Consider the following 23,262-nt stretch of genomic DNA (forward strand, 5'->3'; position numbering starts at 1 on the left):
TTGCAGTGTAGATGTTTGGGTTTGGGCTGGAGGCCAGGCTCTGGGACCCTGCGGGGGAGAGGGGGTGTCCCAGAGCCTAGGTTTCAGCCCGAGCCCAAACATTTACTCTGTATTTTTATAGCCTCACAGCCCAAGTCCTGTGAGCTCAAGTCAGCTGACACTGGCAACCACCGGTGTTTTACTGCAGGGTAAACATACCCTAAAGGACAGATCCTCAGCTCTTGTTTATTGTCACATCTCCATTGACTTCAGTAGAGCTATGGCCATTGACACCAGCTGAGGATATGCCCAGAGGTACTTAAAATGTACACAGACCAAGAATAAAGATGTGCCCCTCACCCCACAAATACCCAACGAATACACATTGAGCTGCCCATGCAAAATAAACACAGATAAAAAGAAAAGAGTACTCACCACAAACAATAACAACTCGGCCTCCCACAAATACTGAGAAATAGCTGAGTAATGGGTCAACTCTCTCGATCAGATACATTGGTAAGGGCTCCAGTCCAGCACAGCACTTACGCCAGTGTTTAACTTTAGGCATCTGAGTTGTCCCACTGACATCAATGGGAGCATTACGGAGCTTAAAAGTTAAACATGTGTTCAAGTGATTTACTGGATGAGAGTATTAACCTCTGCCATATTTTCTGGTTGCTTTCCCCGATCGACCAGCATTACACCTCAGTCTTATCTGAGATGGGCATCCAGCAGCTCACCCTTGACCAGGGCCAAATGCCGGTCAGACACTGGCTTTGCCATACCACCTCACCAGGTAGGTCAGGCACGCTGAGGATGTCAGGCTGAGTTCCACCGGCAAACTGAAGGTGCTGCAGCCCACTAACAGCCTGATTCTCCCAGCTGCTGAGCATCCTCAGTTCCCACTTACCTCAAAAGGAATTGTGGGTGCTCAGCAGCTGGGAGAACAGGGATGCAACCTTAACAGCCTTATACAGTGGTTACATCCAGTTACTTTAGGCCATGTCTATACAGGGCCGCTCGGGAAAGTTAAGGTAAATCAACTAGAGATGTGAAGTCAATGCATGTAGTGTGTGGATGCCCTCATTAAGGGGGTAAAGTGGCCTTAATTTACAGTAATTTAATCTGCCTTGAATCAGGCCCCTCTACGCTCCATCTTGAAGGTAACTTCACACCTTTTAACTGATTTGCCTTAACTTTCTTGAGTTTCCATGAACAGACGAGCCCACAGCTATCTAAATACTTTTATATGGCCCACAATATTTGTAATAACAAGGGCATTCCCCCTACAGTAATTACAAGGTCCTGTAGGTAATACTGCAAATACCAAGAAAACATTATCTATTTGTCTAAAACAATACCGACAAGCCTGCAGTAATCCACATGAAAGGGCCCATAGTTTATATATGCAACTAGCCAAAACTACACTCTCACAAGAAAAGCAACAGTGCCCCTTGCATCTCCAGCTATTCCTGCCAGGAACTTTCCGATATTTAACAGCCAGCTTTTATATTGTATCTTTCATCCATGTGGACTCCAAATTGTTTTACAAGGACTGTCAACAAATGGACAAAAGGGCATCACTTCCACCAGTGAAATACTGATGGCTCCTGGTTAGAAAATGGCAACTGTTTAACAGCACACGGCAACCCTGAAAAACAGGCTTGAATTGAAGAACTGTATCTAAATTAAACTAAAAGTGGGAAGGGTATGTTAGTCAGGCAGAATGTTACTATCCATATTAGAAGTTGGCCAGAACATTTAGCTTAATGACTCTATTCTTAGAAAAAAGACTATAGGATCTTTAGTCATGATATGTAGTTAGAACTTTGATTTTATGCCACATCCAAACGGCGATTTTTCCACACATTCTGTGTATATTGCATGTCCTCAGGGACAAGTATAAAAGGCTATTCTGAGTGCACCAAATGCCATTCACATCATTTACTTTCTTTTCCCTTTAATTCAGTGATCCATACTTGTTCCAAGTTTGTAGTGAACAGTTCAGGCATGACTGTATTTACAGAACAGTATTCTGGGTCTCAAAATACCTTCAAAGTAACCCAGTCACTGAAAAAAATCCCCAGCTGATTTGATCTCATGAAATGGGCAAATTGAACTCATTTTGGGGTAAAGAGTGAACTGAATGTTTCATTAGTGAAAATGCAACTGTATTTTAACATTTGTTTTTTAGCCAACAGAACTTGAATTTTTCTGGGTGATTTTCATTCTACAATTTCCCATATCAAAGAGGATGTCTTAAAAAAATGAAGGTAGCGAAGTCTCTTTGATATTATGTTCTAGCAGTTGCAATGGTATCACACATCTCTTTTACATCTCTTGTTTTTTCAGCAGTAGCATTTTTAGAATTTACTATGACAACTTAAAATCAGGCAGGGATAATTTTGAGACTTTTATGTCTTATGGGAGGAGGCTGCTGTTAAACTGGTATATTTTTGTCAAATTAATGAAAGTGGATTAATATATAATGTACCTGTATTGTGTATTGGACTTAAGACTTCAGGACAATTTACACAAAGGGAAAAAATGCTCAATGCACTAAACTACTCCCTATTTGAACACCACTGCTTTGCTTTTCTACAGCACTTTCCATTTGAATACCTCAAAGCTCCTTACGGACAATAATTAAATAAGTATTATAAAACCTCTAGGACACCGGCATTATTATTCCAGTTTTACAAACAGGGAAAATGAAGCAGAGAGCTGAAGTGCATTACCCACAATCACACAGGAAGAGTTAAGTATAGAACTCCTGCCTTTCAGTTTTGTTCTTTACTCACAAGACTATCCTTTACCTCCTGTCCTAATACATTGTTATATGATATCCTATTAATACTCTAGTTTAGCCTTTACACACATCTAATTTTGCTCTGGAAAAAACAATAACAAATATAGCATGATGGGAACAAACAATAATACCACACTTGAGAAAAATATTAGTAATGAAATAATGTTTGCCCGGCTGCTAACCAGAACTGCAGTGAGGAGGATTATTGCTTTTCTGATACAATGCTTCTAGTAAGTGGGGAAAGTGTAGTATTCCTCCCTCCCTAATTTACAGTGTACATCAATTTTTCCACAGATAGTGATTTTTTAAATTGAATTTTTAAATGAAATTTCTTATCTGGAAGGGGAAGGGTTTAATTAAAAAAAAAAAAAAGCGCTCAGAAATGTAAGGGGTTTCCTCCTGAGAATAAATGCTGTTCATTTTCCCTGGTTAATGCATTAAGTTATGATCCTTTCCATACTGACACATCAATCATGATGGGTTACACTTTCTTATATTGCAGCACAGCATGAAGTGTCGGGCTTTGAAATTTGGGGCGGGGAGGGGGGGGAGGGAAGAGAGCGAGAAACACACACACTCATCTCTCTTTCTATCTCTAAGCTTCACTAGTTGCTACAAAATACTGATCAAATTAAGAACAATAAAATCCAAGAGAAATAGCATGACTTGCTCGCAAGTTGATGATGTACCTGAAATCCTGCTAAATCTTTCACACTGATCTGTACTACATTTCAGTTATTCAATAACGACAGGTTTCGGAAAGAAAAGGGGTTTGCAGTTTCTTACCTGTGATATGGTAGCTAACCTGCCGGTTGACTTCAGATGTGTCTTCATCCCACGTGCTGAGAACTGCTACAACTTCACCGGGAGGGTCACTCTCTTTTACAGACCCTTTGTAGACCTCATGTTCAAAGACTGGTGCATTGTCGTTTATGTCTGTCACAGTGACAGAGACCAACGTGGTGGATGAGAAGGAGAAAGCTTCTCCCAGATCGGAAGCCACCACCGTAAACGTAAAAGTGGGATTCTTTTCATGATCTAGGTCCTTCAGTGTACTGATCCAGCCACTGTTGCTATCAATCGTGAAAGCTTCCATGATCTTGTCCAGCTCTGATTCCGCTGAAAGACTATATGTGACTTGCCCATTTGCACCCCAGTCTGCATCAACTGCTTTAACCTGAATAAGCTTAATCCCTATTGGCATCCCTTCCATTATTATAGCTTCATAGCTGGCAGCTTCAAACACAGGCTTGTTGTCATTTACATCCAACACTTTAACCTCCACATCAACGGTTAATACAATGGGCACTTTGTCTAGCTGTACGGTGGCTGCAACTTTAAAGTGAAAAGCAGCATTTGTCTCATGGTCAAGCCTCTTATCTAGTTTTATGATTCCAGTGTCTTGGTCTATGATGAAAATCTCTTCCTTGTTGTTTTCAGCTAATTCACCATTAACGGCGCTATATACAACACCCGGGCCTGGCAAAACACGCACCATGTCAACAGTGCTCCCTATGAGAGTGTCTTCCGCTATTGTAAAAGAATATTGGGGTTGGGAAAAAGAAGGTAAAACAGCTTCTGGAGGTAAAACGTGGATATAGACAGGAATAAGGGAATGCTTCATGGGAATGCCACCATCAACTGCTTTGACGAAGAATGACAGAACTGAGTTCTTCAGCTGGTTAAAGTTACCTTTGGTGACCATCCATCCATTATCAGGGTCAATTTCAAGCAGATCTGCTACTGAAACAGAGGCTTCACTATACAATGAATAGGTAATCCTTGAATTTGCTCCATCATCTGAATCTATCGCTTGCACTTGGGTGACCAAATGACCTTTTCCAACATCTGCTTTGACACTTGCTCTGTATTCTATTGTCATAAACTGTGGAGTATTGTCATTCTCATCCACTACAATCACTCTCACAGTGCAGAAAGTCATTCTCCCACCTCCGTCAAGTGCCCTCAAAAATATGCTGATATCCCCTTCCAAAGGGTTTTCCCGGTCTAATTTCTCAGTTGTTAAAATCTGCCCATTGTTATCAATTAAAAATCGGTCTTTGGCAAAATCATTTATTATGGAGTAGTTTATTTGGCCATATATACCAGAATCTCCATCTGATGCTTTTACGTAGATTACCTTAGTTCCAGGGGCGGCATTTTCTCTAACCTCTGCCACATAAATACTCTGTGAAAACACAGGGCTATAGAGGTTAGCACCAAGAATCCGGATATGCACCTGAGCTGTGCTGGTGAACAATCCATCCGAGACAGAGACATTTAAGCTATACATTGGCTCCATCCTCTGTTTCCGATGGTTAGACAGAGTTATAATGCCACTCTTGCTGTCCATTATAAAACTGGTCCGATCATTTCCAGACAAGATACCATACTCCAGTCTGTCAAAATCAGAGCTGTCAGCGTCAAAAGCTTGGACACACGTCACAAAATGACCTCGAGGTGCTAGTTCACTCACATAAGATTCATATATTAACTGGTTAAAAACTGGAGGGTTGTCGTTCATGTCTGTCACATATATACTAACAAGAACTTCACTGCTCAGTGGTGGGAATCCATGATCAGTTGCTCTGACTTTTAAGCTGCACTGCTGTAATAGTTCATGATCCAACATACGGGCTGTTAGGATTAGGCCACTTGTGCTGTCTATGTGAAAATAATCAGTGCTGTTAAAGGTGTCCTGGACTATCTGATACTGTATAATTTTGTTATTTTCAGAGTCTGCATCCATAGCAACAACCTGCAACACGGGAGTCCCAATCAAAGATGCTTCAGATAAGGTGGCATTGTAGGCCAAGTGATCAAAAACAGGGGGATTATCATTTACATCATTAATGATTAAGTCCACAGTGACCTCAGCCCGAGCACCAGTGAGGGCATCGCTGGCTCGTACTGTCAGCTTAAAAGCAGAATTTACTTCATAGTCCAATGGGCTGATGACACTCAGAACGCCAGTATCAAAGTCGATGTTAAACTGGTTGTAGGGATCTCCATCAACAATGACATAAATGATACCTTGGCCCTCCGGGCTGGTTGCATTTATACTAAGAACTGGGGTGTGCATTTCTGTGTCTTCATTTACAGAAGCTGTATAGAAGGGCTTGTCAAATACAGGCATTGCTTTATTAACTATAGTAATAGGCAGTTCTACTGAAGCAGACAATGATGGATTACCACCATCTTTTGCAAGGATGATAACTAAATACTCTATATTAGACAAGTCAGAGTTGAAGGCTTCTCTTAAAGTGACGCTACCAGTTCGTCTATCAATTTCAAAATGCCCATAGTCCTCTCTCAGCAGATAGGAGACTTCACCATTTGCACCCTTATCTTTATCAATGGCTGTCACTCGATATATTAGGGTACCAGGCTCAGCATCAACTTGTACTGCAGCATAGTAAGGCAGCCCTACAAACACTGGAGCATTGTCATTAATGTCTTTGATGTTAACTTTGACAACCACCCTCGCCACACGTAGATGATCTAGTTCACGACTTGCTTCTATGACCAGCTCATATAGCTCTTGTTTTTCTCTGTCAAAGGGGATGCCGGTCGTTTCAATGACTCCTGAGGTGGATTTGATCTTGAACTTGTTCCCTGGGTTTAATATACCATACTTCAAGGGCTCATTGAGATGGTTTCCAATAGCATTCACCACAGCTACCTTTGTGATATTAGTGCTGTTCTCCGAGATAGAAGTGGAATAAAAGCTTTGTGTGAAATGGAGCCCACTATCCATAGCTTCTTTTACCATTATGGTCACCATAGCAGTGCTGTAAAATTTCCCATCGGACACTCGTACTATAAGCATATAATGATCTTTAGAAAGAGTATTATTTTTTATGGTGAGTATCCCAGTACTTGAATCAATCAAAAAATGGTCCACATTGCCTTCCATCAGACTGTATGTTAGTTCAGGTGGAACCTCTGAATCCGGGTCTGTAGCCTTGACTTTAAGAACCTCTACACCAATGTAAGTGGGCAGAAGCAAGACTGTCTCAAACACGGCCTGACTGAAGACTGGAGGATTGTCATTGATGTCAGTTACTTCAATGGTAACTTCGACTGGACTCTCTGCTGTGAGCTGTGGATTTCCGCTATCCCTAACATGCACATGGAAATGGAAATGGGCTATAGTTTCGTGGTCTAAATTTGCAATTGTTCTGATTGCACCAGTGCTGGAATCAACAGTGAAATACTTCTTAGCAGTGGATTCAACAATCTGATAGACCAGCAAAGCATTCTGATTACTGTCGGCATCCGTGGCTCGTATTACTAGTGGGTTATTGGCTGAGCTCCGGACTATACTGTTTACAGGAGCAGCTTCGCTTATGCTACCTGAGTATTGGGAGAAGAGAAAAACTGGCAGGTTATCATTTTCATCAACAATCTGAATGTTGACAGTGGCATTTGATGCCATGCCTGCCATGTTAGTTGCTTGAACAATGAGCTGGTAAGAGGAAGTATGTTCGTAATCAAGTATCTTTTGACTGGTGATGACTCCAGAGTATGGGTTTATAGTAAAGGCTCCATCCACATTCCCCTCCTTGACCTCATAAACTAATGTAGATTGACTGATTGCAGAGATCAAAATGACTGAAGTTCCAAAATCAACATTTTCATTAACTTCTGCTTGGTATTCCTTGTGTGTGAACTTTGGATGGGAATTATCTGACATGGTCACAGAAATGCGTACAATTGCTGTTGCGGACAGTGGTGGTGAACCTTGATCAGTTACTTTGACTGACAAAACAAACTGTCCCATTGTGGTCAAGTCCGGCTCCTTCAATACTGTGATGATACCTAAAACTGGTTCAATCTTGAATGTGTTCCCAGTGTTTCCTAAAACATAAATGTTGAAAGCTATATTAGAAGTGAAATCTTGAAAATTCTAAAAATTATATATTATAAAACTAATCAGACTATGATACCAGCACATTAACCCATGAGTGGTCATCAATAATAGTAATCATTGCATAGAATATAAAAAACAAGTGCCTAAATCAGGGCGTCTAAATCTGTATTTTAGCTACCCAAATAAGTGGCCTGATTTCCATAAGTTTTGATCATCCAGCAACTTCCAGTGATTTCTGAAAATCAGACCACTTATTTTGGCCTTAAGAACCCCTTTTTGAAAATCTTGGTTTATACATTTGTTTCATATTGATTGAAACAAAGCCTCTGTCTTTAAAGATTTAAAATTATCTTAATGGTTACTGCACGTATTCAATGCTTCTGAAACACACACTACTTCTATTTAGGTGCCTACACATGAATTTAAGAGCCTAACTTTAAGATCCCAGGTTTGAAAATTTGGGCAATGTATATTATGCAAAAGTAAAATGTGGGAAAATGCACCCCGGAATTATGAAATTAGACTGTCAAATAGTTGCATACCTGAGACACAAAAAAGGGATCAAAGGCTAACAAGGCAATTCCTTGATAAAGGGATAACAACTCAACAACAAATCATGCTCTGAAATAAAGAGGCTATTCAGCAACTAGAGAGAAAATTACTGTAGTTCAAAGCTACAAAGAACTGCATACAAACTGTTAGAGTAGAATTTAGAAAAATTACAAGGGACAATAACATATAAAATAGTTAAAAGTATCTTGTGGTGGAGAGGTTTATTATTCAATCTCTGAGGAAAGCAAATCTAGATTAATAAGATTTTGTAGAAAATGTTTTGAGATCAGTGTTAGAATGTGCAGGCAGAAAGGTCACTCACCCCCCGCTCCTCCCCCCCAAAAAAAGAAAGAAAAAAATGTGTTTGGATCATGGCTATTTTTTTAAAACTAACATATGATATACTCTCAGACTGTTCTTCAGGAGACAGATGCAAAACTTCAAGATCTATCCAAGTTTTTACCTGTTATTACAGGTCACCTCTATTAGGCAACTTATTTTTGTGGCATCATAAGTAATTGCTTAAGATATAGTTCACTTTGTGTGTATATATGTACACATGAGCTTTTAGCTCCTATTTCTCATTTTGATTCCAAAGCCAAACAGCCAATATCGACCTATACCTATTCAGATCTTATTTTCAACCTATTCTAGCAAGAATCACAGTATATTATCATTAGGAATATTCCTGGGATCTTTTTGCTAGAGTCAAGGGCCCATGAGCTCTGTTAGAACATTTCTCATACATCATTGACTGGTAACCACTGGTAAAGAGTGATTTTTTAGTGGTAACCACTACAGGTGTGCAGAGGGCAGATTGTGAAAATTCCAACTGGATAAACAACTATGTGACTACCCCAGAATTAAGTAAATACAGACTATCTGAAAGCTGTGACTGATTGCTAAGACTACAAGTCCTTGCTGTAGGTTCTGGGGAACAGAGGCTAGTTCAAACAGCAGAGATCAGTATGATAATGGCTCCCTCTAAACACACATCAGCTATACACTGTGGCAAAGCTTTTCTTCTACCTCCGTGGGTCCAGCACTTTCTTCTAGTGGTAGGTCAGGGAACTGCTTCACCTTTTAGTGTTCTTCCACCCTCTAGCGGTGGGGGAGGGTAATACAGCCTCTCTAAGGTGGCCGCTCCCTGCTGGCTCCTGGTCCTGTCTCTGGTTCGCACAGGCCCTTGCCTTTTCACTAGGGCTCTTGCCCCTCCAGTGAATGGCCAATAGGGGATGGGTGGGCCCAGGCCCACCCTCGACTCCAGGCCCAAACCCAGGGACCCTACAATTAGCAGCCTTGCGCTGTGGCTTCAGGAAAGCTGCTAGCTTCCCTGGTTACTTCCCCATGCCCCTTGACGTAATGTCTGTACTCTGCTCGGACAGGGGCCTTTCCTGCCTCCTTGCCAGGGAAGGCTCTTGACCCCTGAGAGCCCCACTGGGTTTGGTAGTGCCCAAACCAAATGTCCAGTTCAATCTTTCCCTTCTGGTAGGGTCTCTTCCCTTAGGTCTCCAGGCCTGGGAAAGGTCCTTTGCCCTCTTTGGGCAGGGTTTATCCCTCCCCCAGTCTTTGTACTTGCAGGGTTCTCTTCTGCCAGCATTCTGTTCCTTCTCCTAAACCCTCCTGGTTCTTGACAGCATCTTGCCTGCTCACACACTCTGGTACCTCATCTCACTCTCATAACTCCAGCCACACCCTTTCTCTGGAGGCGAGGCTTTTTAACAAGTCCTAGGTGGGGCCTTGATTGTTAATTATCCTGGAGTAACCCCTGCTCAGCTACCAGGGGAAAGGGACTTGCTGAGCCCAGGGCTGATATATTGGCCTTCTAGCACTCTCCGGTAGCCACCTGGCTTCACCCTATCACAACACACACCCATAAGAGCTACAGAAGCCAAGTGCTGTGCTAGCTAAACCAAACTTTGTGCTGTTCACTGCGAAGCTGGGAGTGCAGATTCCCAGAAGGAAGAATACATTGGTGGCACTGACAAACATTGCATATGGTGGAGCAGTTTTATGCTGTTGCTGCTTGCTGGTAGGAATCAGTGACAGTCACAGACTGATGCATGTAAGGGATGGGTGATTTTCTCCTTTTGGAATTTCTTATTAAATTATGAGACTGTTGCTTTCATCATTCATTGCTCTGTTGAGTAGGTGACAAAATATATTTCCTGTGAATGAAGAAGCTGTGTATGATCTGCGTTTAACTGTTAAAATTAGCATCCTCACAGCACAGACTTCATGGATCACAGAAACTACAGCAACTGAAACCTGAATTTTGATAAATCTAGGTTGGAACATCTGTAGATAATGAAACCATGGGAGTTCACAGTTTTATAGTAAATGGAGGCTTGAAGCCTGGAATAGCAGACAGAGCTCATGATGAAACAGAAACAACAGGCAGTTATGGAAGACAAACATATATGCAAACACTTTGGAGGATAGAGCTAAAATTCAGAGGGATCTTGATAAATTGGAGAACTGGGCTATAGACAACAAAATGAAATTCAACAAAGAAAAATGTAAGGTGCTACACTTAGGGAAGAAAAAACAATGTACAAATATAAAATGGGGGGAAACTGCCTTGGCACTGCTGAGAAGGACCTGGGAGTTGTGGTGGATCACAACCTCAACATGAGTTGGCAAAGTGATGCTGTTGCAAAAAAAGCAAATGCAATTTTAAGTTGCATTAACAAAGGCATAGCATGCAAGTCATGGAAGGTGATAGTAACACTCTACTCAGCGCTGGTTAGGCCACTGGAGTACTGCATCCAGTTTAGGTTACCGATGTACAGAAAGGATGTAGAGAAACTGGAAAGGATCCAGAGGCGAGCTACAAAGATGATCAAAGGGCTGGAATGCAAGCCATATGAGCAAAGGCTGAAGGAACTAGAAATGTTCAGTTTGGAAAAGAGGAGATTGGGGGGGGGTGGGGGCGAGGGGACATGATAGTGGTCTTCAAATACTTGAAAGGCTACCACAAAAAAAGATGGAGAAAAAAGTTCTCTATTGCCACAGAGGGCAGGAGAAGAGGCAAAGGGTTCAAACTACAGCATAGCAGATTTAGATAAAATCTGAGGAAAAATTTCCTAAACGGTAAGAACAGTAGGACAATGGAACAAACTGCCTAGGGAAGGCGTGGAATTTTCTTCACTGGTGGTTTTCAGAAAAAGGCTGGATAGCCATCTGTCTTGGAGGATTTAAACAGAACAAATCCTGCATCTTGGCAGAGGGTTAGACTAGATGACTCTTGCGGTTCCTTCTAACCTTATGGTTCTATGATATAATATGTAGAAAGGAAGAAAACATACAGCCTAAAAAGGGCCATCTAACAACCTACACATAATTTCTAATCATCATCATGATGTATGATATTACGAGTACATTGTAACCACATTCTTAGAGAACTATATTTTTTATCATTTATATTGCGGTGGCAACTAGAGGCCAACCAGGTTGTGGTTCCTTGTGCTAGCATATATACCAGCATATAGTTCCTCACATTTTGTCAACATGAGAAAGTTGCATAGTTTAATTTAAGATGTGAATTTAAACTGGAACAGTTAAAACTAGTTCTTAAAGCTAGGCAGGCACTCTTATTTCGGTTTGCGAGAGGCTTATTTCAGTTTAGTTAAACCTCTTCCTAATTCAGTTAAACAACTTGAGACAGAACCAAGAAAGTATTTTTGCTCAGGGCTGATTTTGCTGGAAAGCTAAGACTACACAAATATCACAAACAATAAATATTCTGTGACTGTGGTCACTGGAAAACTCTTTTGATATCTCAATGACAAATGAAGAGGATTGTTTAGATACTTTGGAAACTGACTCTGATGTTGAACTCTATTAATCATATTTTAATAGTATGCTTAGTGTTCATCTATTAATATGTTTATGCTACTAAGAATAAAGGGCGAGATCTTCAGCTGGTGTAAATTGGCATGGCTCCACTGAAATGAAAGGGACTCTGGGAGAGCATAATTGTCACCTGCATAGAACAGTCAGCAGGATCAAGGTCTAAAGTGGGAAGTCTGTGTCTTGATTAATCATTGAGACCATCATGGAGTATGGGATTCCTCTTCTTTCTGATCCACAGTTGAGAAGTGTGATATAGGTGCTATTATTATTATTATTATTATTATTATTATTAAAATGGAAAATTCACATTATTTCAAAGTGCAAAGTGCAACAGCAATACAAAAGCAATCTAAGAGATAGGATTTTCCATTTTCTCACTTTTTCCAAGTATCTCTACTGAATGCATATTAATTTCCGGCTTTGGAAGTGGTTTCTAAACTCAAATCTATAAAAGCAATAAAATGTTCACCTCTTACATATATATGCATATACACAGAGATGCTTTAGGGAAAGTAGAAAAATACAGGATTGAGAGCCTTGGAGATAAATATCCACTGTTTTTCCACAGCAGCAGCAGCACAGCATGCACAAAGGCAATGCAAGTTTCCAAAAAAGTCTTGCTATTAGCTCTACTCTGGAGCAACCAACTCTAGGGCCAGAAAGGAAACTCAGGCCTAGGCTATACTTAAAAATGTTGCCAGTATAGATATGCCGGCAAATCTTCCTAATGTAGACACAGCTTCTACAAGCAATAACGTGCTATTTCTGGTACAGCTTATACAGTTCAGTGAGCGAGATAAGCTGTACCAGTCAAAACACTTTTATACCTCTATAAAATGCACCTATTCTAGGCCTAGGCATGCATAGAAATCTTGGGCAGGAGAAGGGGGAAAATCATACCCTTAACTGACATTGCTGTGCTAGCAAAAATGGTCCCAGTCTCCCTGCTCCTCTGATTAAAATGTCAACAAAGATGCCAGTTAGCAACAGCTGTCAGTGTGTTTGTTTTATGACAAAGCCATCCTGTCCACTGCATTAGAATGAAGCCAATAAAACAAAAAATAGATGTCAGATGGAATGACTTTCAGTCACTGACTCCTGGGTGATTTGAACCAATGACCTAGAGGTAAAAGGCTCAGTAGCCATTTAATTAAAATGAAGTCAGCTCTCTATCATCAGTAGTTTAAATGTTGAAAACAGCAGACAAGAATTTGTACTTTTTGTACACTTTTGTCAGGAGATAGATAGAACCATAGAAGATTAGGGTTGGAATGAATCTCAGGAGGTCATCTAGTCCAACCCCTTGCTCAAAGCAGGACCAACCCCAATAGGATCAAGAATTAGAGATTTCCTAGTGTTACCCCATCTCTGAATTAAAGTCAACATAATCACTCTTTTTGGTTTAGAGAATGAATCATGTTGCAGCCTTTTCAGTCCCTGTGGTCTAACCTGCTTCTATAGTGTAGATAAGCTCTGCGTTTTCTCCTTTGTCTTTGTCCAAAGCAGTGACCTGCAAAACAGCAGATCCAATAGCTGCTGACTCATACACTGAGGCTTCATACAAAGGACTGGTGAAGTAGGGACTATGATCATTGGAATCTTCCACATTAATGATGACTCTGGCCAGGTTTCTTCTATAGGGAAACTCCTGATCTCGAACCTATAGAAAAAATGCAGGAGAAACATCTTGAAATCACTTTATTGGTGGTAATAATAACTAGCTGAGTGCTGACAATGTGCTCAATGTTGTACAATATACAAAAATACAGATTTTTTCCCACCCTGAAGGACTTAAAATCTAAAAGACAAGTGGAAGAGAGGGGAAAAAGTGAGAAATCAAGAGGAGAAAAGGACCTGGAAGGTATTTTCTTATTAAAAAAATTATTACAAATTTATTCCTGGTGTCCCCACACTGAAGATGTAGATTTTTAAACTCATTAAAAATAATGCCATAATGTCTCATCTAATGTTCAATTTTGTGTTTGTGCCAATGGCTCTCTAATGCTGACAAATACAATATAAATTTCTATGTGCCATGCTCCTCACTGCCACCATAGCATGGGAACAAAGTAACAGTATGTACATTGCACATCTATATGGTTTGGTTCCTTCCTTCCAAAAAATGTATGCGATTGAATACACAATGTGGCTATCTAATCAGTGGCATGTAAAAACCCACTTTGGGCATACAAGTACATATGGATTTTTGTATCAGCAAGGATGTACATATATTTTTGAAGATCATGGTACCCATGGTAAAAAGAATAGGGCTGATCCTAGGGGGCCCTGAGCACTCTTCACTTAGACTGACATCAGTGGGAATTGATCAAACCTTGCAAGAGGGACTCAAAACCTTGCTGAACTGGGTCTATTATTTACTCCTTTAGATTCTCTCACTCCCATATTCAAAATCTCAGCACTGGCTACAGTGAAGATCCTACCGTCAGAATCCTGATCCTGAGCACTTTGATTCTTCTTAAATAGAGCAAGCAAACTATTGCATCATGTAGAGGCCAAGCACACAATCCCAGCAATGATCTCCATTCCCCTGTTTCTGTATAGCCCTGTCTGCACTTCTTCTTAGCTCATGTAACATCCCATTTGCCACACGCCTGCCTTCTCCTTCCACTGTATTTTGAAGGCGCCCCAGTTAGGCTTTGCTTGCCTGAAGATGAGTAGCAGTATGCAGCTGGTGCCTAAGGCCTGGTCTACACTTACCTTCAAATTCGACGGCAGCCGACGGGAGTTACACAAGCTATGCAGAGTAACTTGCATAATTTCCGTCAACTTCGTAACTTCTCTTCTACGCGGCGTCTTCTCTGTGCTGCAGTTCCCGTCGATGCAACACTATGCCACTTGCGGGGGTGGCTTTTACAAGTCGACTTCCAGATCAATTGAGCGGGTCTTCACTGACTGCTCAATCGATCCGGATAGATCGATCTGACGGCAGCAAATTTGCCGCCGTCAGTGAAGACATACCCTAAGCTGCTTCCCCCTATATCTAGCCTTGCATCGAACAAGCTATATGATGGTACTTCAAAGGGCTTATCCTGCAGGGCTCTTATATGGTTAAGGAAAATTAGTAGATTACAGTGTTTATGCTATTTGAGTTTTTTGTTTTGTTTTGTTTTCTTTAAAGTTAACCTCCACTTCGTAATCTGCAACCTCCACATCAGGGCAGAGCCACTTTGGCGCTACAATTCAGGCACATTGAGCATACAAACCAATAATTCATTTTTTTCTTTGCATACACTAAAGTTTGGAAATGTAGCTGAAAGCTATTTTGTACACAAGTATCTACTACCCTGAAATAAGCCTATATAAGTAAACTATCAATCAGGCTGCTGTGCTTCCAAGGACTGCAGCTTTGCGTACAGCAAGAAAGCGATTCTCTCTTCTGTGAGCGACGTCTCAAAGAACTTTTTAGCTTCCCTTCAGAAACTCTGAAAATTATCCCGGATGAAAGGACCAGTGGTCAAGAGATTATAATATTTCCTGCTTCTTCTCCCTCTAGATGGTAAATCATTTCATCTTAGATAAATTGTATTGGTAATAAGTCTCGCAAAGCTTAAATAAAAAATGTAAAATCAGTGCACAGCAACGCAGGAAAAGATTAAATTATTGACCACGCACCACACTGAAAACTCTCTGCTTATCCAAAGACTAAAACAAATATACACCGTAAACAGCAACGATTGCGTTCTAGGCACCAAGCTTATATTCCATTCTTACCATTACATTAAGGATATGCTTATCTTGAGCTTCGTGATCTAATCTCTCGGCTGTGTATAGTACTCCGGTGCTGGGGTCAATTCTGAATTTTCTCATGCTGACTGAGTCAATGCTGCTGTGAATAGTGTAGCTCAACTTGTGTTTCTCATCTCTGTCTAAAGCTTCGACCTGCAGTATCTCCGTATCGGGAAGGATGTCCTCTGAAATCGTGACATCGTAACTTGGGTGAGAGAATTCCGGGCCATTATCATTGTTATCCAACACTTTGATAAGAACCTACAGATAACATGAAATAAATAAACCAGTAAAGCAATAGTGACTAAGAGTTACTGAAGTCAAGTCAGTCACTCAACGGGCACTCAGAGAAATACAATTTGTTTTACAGAACTATACAGTATGTTATTCATGTATGTACTGGGGACAGAGGAGTCGAGAGGCATCATTCAATGTTAAAAAGTCACCTCCAAATCCAAATAAATAGCAAATATGTTCTATGAGAAAGCAAACTGATCCTAATTATAACAAGAGATTCACAACACCTAGATTTCCAGCAATAGCTGGAATAATGACTTAGCTCTTTGTAACTTTGAACTGCTATTGATATATTAGCTTTTGGGGGGTTACCAGAGAGTTGTATGCATATTCTGGGCATTTTTTTTCTCATTATCATCAAGCCCACAAAACTGATCGTTTTCCTGCTATTTAAACCTGTTCTCTTACCAGACTAAGCGTTCACTAAATCCCGTACGCTTCTCTGCCCCACATATTGCACTGAGATATACTATCAGTCGATATCCAGACATAACAATGTGTATTGAAGACGTTCATCACATTTTAAGCTACAGTCCTATTGTAGGAATGGAAATTTGGGCCAAGAAACAATTCAAGGCCACCAAGAACTAAAGCCAGGTAAATCAGAATGTATTTGCAAGGATAGATGATCTAAGGGCACTGGCTACATGGCAGATTTATTTAGAAATACAGACCTCTATTGTTGCAAAAAAAAAAAAAAAAAAGTCACTATTCCATGCAACCCCTTCTGCCTGTGTTCTGCCAGGGACACCAGCCTTTATCCCCACTTGTTCAATTTTCCCTCCAACACTTTGGTGCTTTCCCACATTCTTTGCCTTCAGCATAGGAAGGAGCTCCCCATAAAAATCTGAAAAGCCACTACATTATCCTCTGTCAAGTCCCTCCTTAAAACTCACCTCCAAAGTGATGTCCACAAAATAGTGAACAGTGGGACGCTGTGACTGCTAGTGACTATACTGATTGTAACGGCTCTCTGTTACCTTGGTCTATCCTCATATGTTTGTTGTATCCACCTGTTCTCTCTCCTCATATACTTAGGTGGTAAGCTGTTGGGGGCAGGGCCCTCTTTTCATCATACGTGTATGTGTACTACCAAGAACAAGATGCTACCCCAATTCAAATGCTTAATCATCATCATAACCACCTTCAAGTTTTTGCTTATTTACAATTTCACCAATAAGTAACCATAAATACACTACAAAATGTGATCACCAGCTAAGGAATCAGATCCCTGCTAAGGGCTTTGTTTGAAGCCTATATAGACTATTGATTACCTCTGGGACCATGACAGCAAAATCATAGAAGAGGGCAAGGAAAAGTGTTTGTAACACTGAAACAGACAACAACAACTACAGCTGTATCTTTCATTGCATTGGTGAAAAACAATCCCTCCCGCAGAAGATGTCTGAAACTCGATACACTTTTTACAAAGAATGCATGTACCACTAGAGATGAAGAATAAATGTACCACAAGAGAGAAACGATCATTTAAAAATAGAATCCTCACAGGCTGCCAGCTATAAATGGACTGATCCTATTATTCAGAAGTGTTAGAAAGAGATAGAGAATGAACTGAGAAACTGCCTTGGAGATGTAGTTATAAACCCAAGCGCATATCTGCTGGGTGACCTGACCATCCTCCAGGATATTACCTCTCATATTAGGAAGTGCCTCAACTTGACTCTTTTATAGGCAGAAAGAGTTAATTACAGTGCTGGATCAAGCCCAACCTACCCACACTTTTCGTTTTAGTGGGGGGAAAATGTATTTACACTGTTACTACAGTATCATATGCAATGACGTTGGCCTCAGAGGGAAATGAAACTTTAGATTTCCATGACGTTTGAAAGCCTTTCTTGACTACTTTACCAGAATGAGTACAAGCAGTTGCAAACTCCAGTCACAATGAGCTATCCTGGGAACTGACTAAAAGGCAATTGTAATGAAATGTTCTATAACTTAAAGCTACTATAAGTGACTTAGGCTGTGACTGTGCAGATATGGGGAAGTTTAATTTTTTATAGTTTATGGGGATATGAAGACGGGAGGAAGCTGTATTAGGATTTTTTTTTTTTTTTTGGTGGGAGACAGAGAGAAGTGTAATAGAGGGGTAAACATATGTGATTAGATCTGTAATACCAATGACAAATCTCCCTTTCTCATTGCAGTTTTATTTTTGTTAACATACATAATACATCAGAACATGTTTCTAACCTTACTGAGATAAATTAATCCTTAAAAAACCAAACCAAACAATAATGTAGCACTTAGGGATTTTAGATGCCATAAAACATGGGAAAAGCTTTGGAAAAACAAATAAAGATCCTAATTCTGCTCTGCACGGACACAGAATAAGGTTACCAGACCAACAAGTTGCTCCTTTGTTAGCACAGAGAAGAGACACTGAAGCAATTTTAACGTAGGAGAATATGATGGGAACATGATATCCAGCATCTAAACACTTAATACAAAAGCAATTCAAATAGAACATCCCCTATCAGCCATGACACTTTCAACCCTTGACACATCATCCTACTGTAAAGCAGTGTGATTATTTTTTGCTGCATTGTTAACACAGACTATAAGGAAAAGAGATTTATTTTGATGTTGATTTAATTAGTGGCCAGAAACTTTGTCATACGTCAGTTATTTTAGACATTGTAATTGAGAAGTGAATGTTTTTCAAATCTTAAACAGAATTTCAGTGAAATGCTGAGTGTATTGGATTGAACAGCTATTATCACAGCACAGATCACATTCATTTTGGGATCATTACAAGTTGCCATATGGCCATTTTTGTTAATGCTACAGTGTGTTATCTCAATACACTCTCTCTGCAAAAAACAATGGTATGCAAACGTGGGTGATCACAGTGAGAAGTCTTAATAGCACTGAATTCTTTGCTACAATGAAGACATTACACAACGCAGCAACTATGGTGTTGGTGGTTAAGACTACATAAATGGCATAGTCTGCTTCCCTCTAGGTGTTTATGTGCAGAATTTCTGATTCCATAGAGGCAACTGTGTAAAAAAAGTTCAAATGGTTGTAATATCGCAACCCAGAGATGTGCACATGCCTTTGTTCACCATCACCTTGATTGTGCAACCATTGCTCTGATCTATGATCTCATTCAGTCTCATGAAGCAAGCAGGGCTGAGCTGGATTAACAAGAGACCAAAATGGAAACAGAAAATCATAGCAGTGATTCATTAGGTGGCATTGTCTCTGATACAGCAATGAATGAATGCTCCAGCACACTGTTAGGGAGCACTGTGGTGGTTGAGATGCTCTCCTTGGATAAGACATAAAACTGAGATCACTAGTTAGTTGTGGTCATTAAATATACCATGGAACTTTGCACTTAAAATTTTCTCTGTACTTTCATGAATAAGGTGGTTTTCTTTTCACTTTCTGTCCTGAACGGTTATGAAATCTTGATAGTTGCTCTTTTATGGTTGCCAATTTCCTCCCTAGAGATGATTGCATTTTAGTGGTGCATGAAGTGATCCATAGCGCAGTACATATTATTTATTACATACTTTGCATTTCTATAGCCCCTTTCCCATCTGGCAATCTTAAAGTGCATTACAAACATTAATGACTGAAGATGACATTATCAATTTGAAATTTTGTCTATTAAAAAAGGAGTTAAAAGTAAATTCAGACTCTTGGCACCTGCCCCTCTGTATCCAGGCCAGTTTGTTATGGTTTTATAATCAGATTTTCCATTGTTATTTAAAATTATATTCTATATTCACCCTATTGCTGTGTGAAAGTTCTCCTCCTACCCAATAAAAAGAGTGGAAACTGACCATACAGGGGAAAATTGATTATACACAAAGTGTTATCAAATCCACAAACTGGACAAAGTGTAGAATTTTGTTTTCTCTAAGTTCCTTAAATTCTAGTAATCTTAGGAGTTACTTATAGAAACCATAGGTAAAAAATTTGCAGACGCAAGTATGGTTTTTATGTTGATGGTATCCCATTAAGCCTCACACCATTTGTATGTGGTAGATAAGTATTATTATTCTCGTTCTACAAATGGGAAAAAACCAGAAGTGTGGAGGGCGGGGGGGGGGGGGTGGGGTGTTAAATGACTTATCCATTATCACACAACGGGTCTGGGTCTAGAATCCAGGTCACTTGCCTCTCAGAGGTCTATTTTTGATCCATTTCCTCATTACCTTACACCTTACAATGTCTCCTTACCTTGCAGAAGATTTCCTGCTATACTGGATGAATTTCATAGAACAAAAATAAGTTCCAGTGAAGAAAAAATCCTCTTCAAGAAAGAAGCAATGTTAAGGTGACATGAACACCGCACACACCACAACTAGGTCCTGATAACACATATGTGGGTATTGTCAAATGAGCTGTCCTGAATTCAATCAGAGTACTCGTGTAAGTAAAGTTACTCAAATACACAAGTATTTACAGAATTGTGCCAAAGTCCAGGTGTGAAATCCTGGTCCCATTGACAAAACACCCATTGACTTCAGTGCAGCCAGGATTTAACTCCTGAAGCTTTAAATCCCAATCATCCTGCAGTAAGGGAAGTGTCTTGTATTTTTACAAGAACTAAGACTTATCAACAGAATTGGATCCAAGACTAACAATTCATGTGTGAGTGTTTCAAACGCTTTTCTTTTTTTCCAAATGTATATCCAACATGAAAGAATCTGCCATTCATTATTGTTACTTTACAGGTCAAGCAAGCTTTTAATCAAAGATCTCTGGAACTGGTACTCATCAGGACTAGCTTTTAAAATATATATATTCACTAGCTGCAGTTGCCCAATGTTGCTGTCAATTTGGAAGAAGATAAATGTTAATATTGCAGGTTCGTGGAGCATTATGTTGTCACAATACCTATTATTTAAAATGAAAGTCTGATTTAAAAGTTCTCCATTACATCTCCTCAATGAGATGCAATGAAAATGTTTAATACTTGTTAAGTAGTGATGGCCTCAGGAATTCTTCTTTACTGAGGTCATAGATTAAAACACTTTTCATGTGCAAACGTTATCTGGAAGACTTTATCCACACTCATAAAGCAACCTTCCAGCACAGCAATCCTTGCCCAGATATCCTTGAAAGCTCATATCTTTCCCAATATGTAGCAGGCTCTACAAAAGCTTGCACAGTGCTGGTCACATTGTGTGTGTCTAATTTACAGTCTGAACAAGTGTCTTGATATAAAAGATCTCCTTCTCCCTACTCACTTCCTATTTCCCACAGTTAAAGCAAATTTCAAATAAAGGACCTTATGGAGCTCCAAGCTTATAAATTAGGCAAAGTAACTCTCAGAGCATTACCAGAGACTGCATTCAAAATGGCAAGTGACAGGCCTAGAGAAATACAATCAAATCAAAGCAGAACAAAGCCTAACGCAGGAAGTCTCTCCAAAGCTGTTTTTAATGTTGCCCATCACAAATACCTCTGGTTTAAGCAAAACATAGTTGAATAAAAACTGGACAAATGCCAGGAGCTGCTTTACAGATATTTGAGGCTGGAAGACTCCTCTTGGGCTAATTGCTTGATCAGGGCACTGTGTTGTAGTACAACCTATTAAGAGCCTGAATTGCTTCAACTCAGCTTACGCTTTTGTATGGGTTTTGAAAACCTACTTTGATTTAATATTGCTTTCAAGAGTGTTGCCACACAGGTTTATTTGCTAGTGTTTTTTCCACCCTTTTAAACTTTCCATACAAATGCAAACAATTCCTCCACCATCCTCAGTGGCCAGTCATTCACATTTTAACATGTCTCTGAATTTATGCTGAAAAGGAAATGAAACAGCACACATAGCTTTCCCTACACAGACTGGGATGTTAGCTGGGGTTGTGGCATGAGGAAAAACCAAGGTTGAGGAGAGTGGTAGTTCTAGTTCTGGGGAATTGTCCCACTCAGAAAAGTAAAGAATTGAATTAAACCAAAATGTATCTTCATCTCAGTTCTGTGCACCATGCACAGCTACTAACTTAACAGTACAGAATATTCGTCTTCTAGAACTGTGATTCATATAGGAATAGCTGTGGTAGTGGCCTAGACCAGTGGTTCTCAACTAGGGGTATACGTACCCCTGGGGGTATGCAGAGGTCTTCCAGGGGGTACGCAGAGGTCTTCCAGGGGGTACATCAATTCATCTAGATATTTGCCTAGTTTTACAACAGGCTACAACATAAAAAGCACTAGGCAAAGTCAGTACAAACTAAAATATCATACAATGACTTGTATATACTGCTCTATACATTATACACTGAAAGGTAAGTACAATATTTATATTCCAATTGATTTATTTTATAATTACATGGAAAAAATGAGAAACTAAGCAATTTTTTCAGTAATAGTGTATAATGACACTTTTGTATTTTTATGTCTGATTTTGTAAGCAAGTAGTTCATAAGTAAGGTGAAACTTGGGGGGTAGGCAAGACAAATCAGACTCCTGAAAGGGGTACAGTAGTCTGGAAAGGTTGGGTACAGTAATCTGGAAAGGTTGAGAGCCACGAGCCTAGACTGCGTACCACCCATGCCATCAGGAGATACCAGAGCAGTAAAACAAGGACTTCAATGAAGGCTCCTGTTTGTTTAACAACTGACAACCTGATAGAGGGCTGAAGGACATTTTAAAAATGTCTCTAATTAATGTGCACATGTGGCGCTATGGAGAACTACAATGCCTCACCTACATTTTGACCTAAAGTTATGCTGGTTGAAGACGAACCTTTCAACATTCTGCAGAAACAACCTCCCTTTCATGTGAAAGATCATTCTGGTTTATTAGGTATTCCTTTTCTCAAAACTGTTTTATAAAGTAAACGTGCCCTGTACAAAGAGAACCAGTTCTACATCCTGAATGCTCCATCTAAAGGATTCTAATGAGGAGAAAAAATCCATGGCTTTCTGCAGAGAGGAGGGAAAAGATCCATGCACAATAGCTCTGGTTTAGGCTCATTCAACTAGGAGACAATTTGGCTGGGCTGGGCAAAAGCATTTTTGATTGGAACTACAAATCTTGCTCATAGAAGTATGTGTAGGAATAGAAAGCTGCAGTATTGTCAGCTCCAACCGTTCACAAGGCATGAACCAAAGCCATCCAAAATCATGAGATTGGTTTATAAATAATGAGATTTATTGTTTAA

At 40.0% G+C, this 23,262-nt stretch overlaps 1 protein-coding gene across 7 annotated transcripts in view; it reads right to left on the minus strand.

Annotated features, from left to right (window-relative positions):
* The window catches only part of FAT3 (FAT atypical cadherin 3), a 532,268-nt gene that overhangs the window by 93,553 nt on the left and 415,453 nt on the right, over window positions 1-23,262 (minus strand). For all 7 annotated transcript variants that reach the window (XM_067568394.1, XM_067568392.1, XM_067568383.1 and 4 more), the window contains exons 8-10: window positions 15,801-16,076; window positions 13,518-13,728; window positions 3,575-7,648 (exon numbers count right to left, since the gene is read on the minus strand). In XM_067568394.1, the coding sequence (XP_067424495.1) occupies window positions 3,575-7,648; window positions 13,518-13,728; window positions 15,801-16,076 (4,561 nt within the window). The remainder of the gene's footprint in view (window positions 1-3,574; window positions 7,649-13,517; window positions 13,729-15,800; window positions 16,077-23,262) is intronic.

Source organism: Emydura macquarii, unplaced genomic scaffold (assembly GCF_026122565.2).
Source record: "Emydura macquarii macquarii isolate MOO-44397 ecotype Brisbane River unplaced genomic scaffold, CSIRO-AGI_Emac_v2 contig_318, whole genome shotgun sequence".
Lineage (NCBI taxonomy): Eukaryota > Metazoa > Chordata > Testudines > Chelidae > Emydura > Emydura macquarii.